The sequence below is a fragment of the Emiliania huxleyi genome (assembly GCF_000372725.1).
Source record: "Emiliania huxleyi CCMP1516 chromosome Unknown EMIHUscaffold_117, whole genome shotgun sequence".
Classification (NCBI taxonomy): Eukaryota; Haptophyta; order Isochrysidales; family Noelaerhabdaceae; genus Emiliania; species Emiliania huxleyi.
Genome location: NW_005201421.1, coordinates 256,471 through 258,556, shown reverse-complemented (window position 1 = coordinate 258,556; position 2,086 = coordinate 256,471). Strand labels below are relative to the sequence as shown.

General features: G+C 72.3%; 2 protein-coding genes across 2 annotated transcripts in view; one reads left to right on the top strand and one right to left on the bottom strand.

The window, feature by feature from the left end:
- Positions 1–1,408, top strand: part of EMIHUDRAFT_224393 (hypothetical protein) — a gene marked incomplete at both ends in the record, with an annotated part of 2,194 nt that extends 786 nt beyond the window's left edge. Inside the window, 3 exons of the mRNA XM_005790980.1 lie at positions 127–570; positions 769–873; positions 1,394–1,408. Coding sequence (XP_005791037.1) covers positions 127–570; positions 769–873; positions 1,394–1,408 — 564 coding nt within the window. The remainder of the gene's footprint in view (positions 1–126; positions 571–768; positions 874–1,393) is intronic.
- Positions 1,409–1,760: 352 nt separating this feature from the next.
- Positions 1,761–2,086, bottom strand: part of EMIHUDRAFT_109290 (hypothetical protein) — a gene marked incomplete at both ends in the record, with an annotated part of 2,430 nt that continues 2,104 nt past the window's right edge. Inside the window, one exon of the mRNA XM_005790979.1 lies at positions 1,761–2,000. Coding sequence (XP_005791036.1) covers positions 1,761–2,000 — 240 coding nt within the window. The remainder of the gene's footprint in view (positions 2,001–2,086) is intronic.

Sequence of the window (2,086 nt, the reverse complement as noted above, 5' to 3'; positions counted from 1 at the left end):
CGCGTCCCCGTCGCGATCGTCCCCAGCTTGGCGCATCCTTCCGCGCGTCAGCCCCCCGCCCCCCGCCCGCCCCAGGTGTGCATCAAGGGCTCGGACCACGGCCGCGCCATGTGGACTGCCCACGAGGACCAGCTCATCGAGGAGGGCGTCCGCCGCTTCGGCCTCAAGTGGCGCCAGATTGCCGCCTCGCTGCCCGGCCGGTCCGACTCGTCTGTCCGCAACCGGTGGATGCGGCTGCAAAAGGAGGCGGCGACGCTGCGCGCGGCGGCGGCGAACAGCGGGAACGAGATCCCCCTCTCCGCCCTCCCCGCCACCAGCCGCCGCCGAGGCGCGGGCCCCGTCGTCCCCTCCAACAGCTTCTCGCTCGGCCTCCCTCCCCTCGCGGCCGCCTCGGTGGTCGACGAGTCATTCGACGCGCCGATCGGGGTCGCGGCGGAGCAGCTCGCCTCGTCGATCGAGCAGCGTTCCTCGCCGCTCGACAACTCCGTCTCGATCCGCCTCCCGCACGCTGCTCCCTCGCCGCCTTCCCTGCCCGCCTACGGCGCGCACCAGCAGCCGGCGGTGGTCTCGGTGCCCGTCATGTCGCAGTTCTTCACGTCGCAGTTCGAGGCCCCGCCCACCCTCCCCACCGTCGCCGCCGCCACCCTCGACGACCCGTCGCAGAGGCCCGAGAGCGGCCTGAAGCGCGAGCGCTCCTTCGCCGGCGCCGCGCCGCCGCTCGGCGCCTCGTCGCCGCTGCTCGGCTTCGACCTCGTCTCCTTCGTCGAGGCGGTGCAGGGCGCGATCGACGAGGCGGGCAACGTGGTGGGGGAGGGCGGGGCGCCGCTCTCGAGGCAGGAGCTTGTGGACGTGAACGCCCCCTTCCGCGTCGAGGTCGACGAGCCCGCCGGCTGGCAGCTCGGCTCCCAGGGCCTCGCCTCGCCCCTGCTCGCCACGGCGTCGAGCCACGGCACTTCGCACGCGGCGTCGGAGGCGCCCTCGAGCCCGCTCGCGGCCGAGGAGGGCACCGGCGCCGGAGCGGGCGCGGCGACGCCGCGCCCGCTCCTCGCGCTCTCCGCGGTGCTCGTCGGCCTCGCCGCCCTCTCCATCGGCGTCTCGATCGCCCGCCGCCGCTAAGGCGGTCGCGGTCCGAGCGCTGCGGACCCGCCAACTCCCTTGACGAGCGGGATCCGATGTCGACTAGCCCCGCGGCGTCCTCCGTACCGCACGCCGTGGTGTCGCGAGCGCAGAGGCTAGCGGTTGCTTTCCGCTCACGGGGCGAGCGCGCCGCATGCGACACGACATGCTCTTATCGCTCGCTCGCCCTGCCAGCTGTGTGTCCACAAACATGCCGTGTTGCTCCCACAATATATGTGTGCTCTTGTAATCTACTGCGCGCGATGTATCCGCGCAGTGGGAATTGTACTAACTTACAAACTAACTTCGTGTATTCGTCTCGGTCCCCGGGCGCGCGCCGCGCGCGGGGGTTTTGGACATTTCCTCTTCTGAAGTGTGAAGACTCACACACGCGCGAGGTGCACATGGGACATACCAAACTCGCTCCTCTGACCTCTCCCGTGAGCCGTGTCGTCGCCGTGTGTCCCGACTCCTCCGTCCTCCCGGCGCCTCGCGGCTCGCGCCCCCGGCTCACCTTCGTCCTTCGGCGGGGACCTGACTGATCAGAATCTCATCACTGGGGGGTACACACGAAGGCAGCCTATATCTGGGCGCCTCCGCCCACCCCAATAACCGTTCCTCGCAGCGGGCCTGGCGCCGTCGCGCTACGTCGCCGGCGAGTCCCCTTGGCCCGCCGGCGAGGCTGGAGGCGGCACGGCGACCGCGGGCGACGCTGCGGGCCCGAACGGCGAGCTGAGCGGCGCGGGGGCGAGGGCGCCGGGCGAGGGCGGCGTCGAGGAGGCAGCCGACGAGGCGCCGCCCGACATCTTGCCGAGCATGGCGGCGCGGGCGGCTCGCTGGCGGTCGAGCAAGGCGAGCGTCCTCGCCTCATCCTCCGCGAGAGCCTGGAGAGGGGGCGGGGGGTGGGGGGGTGTGTGTGGGGGTGTGTGTGTGTGGGGGGGGCGGGGGAGGGTCGCCAGGGTCTTCATGG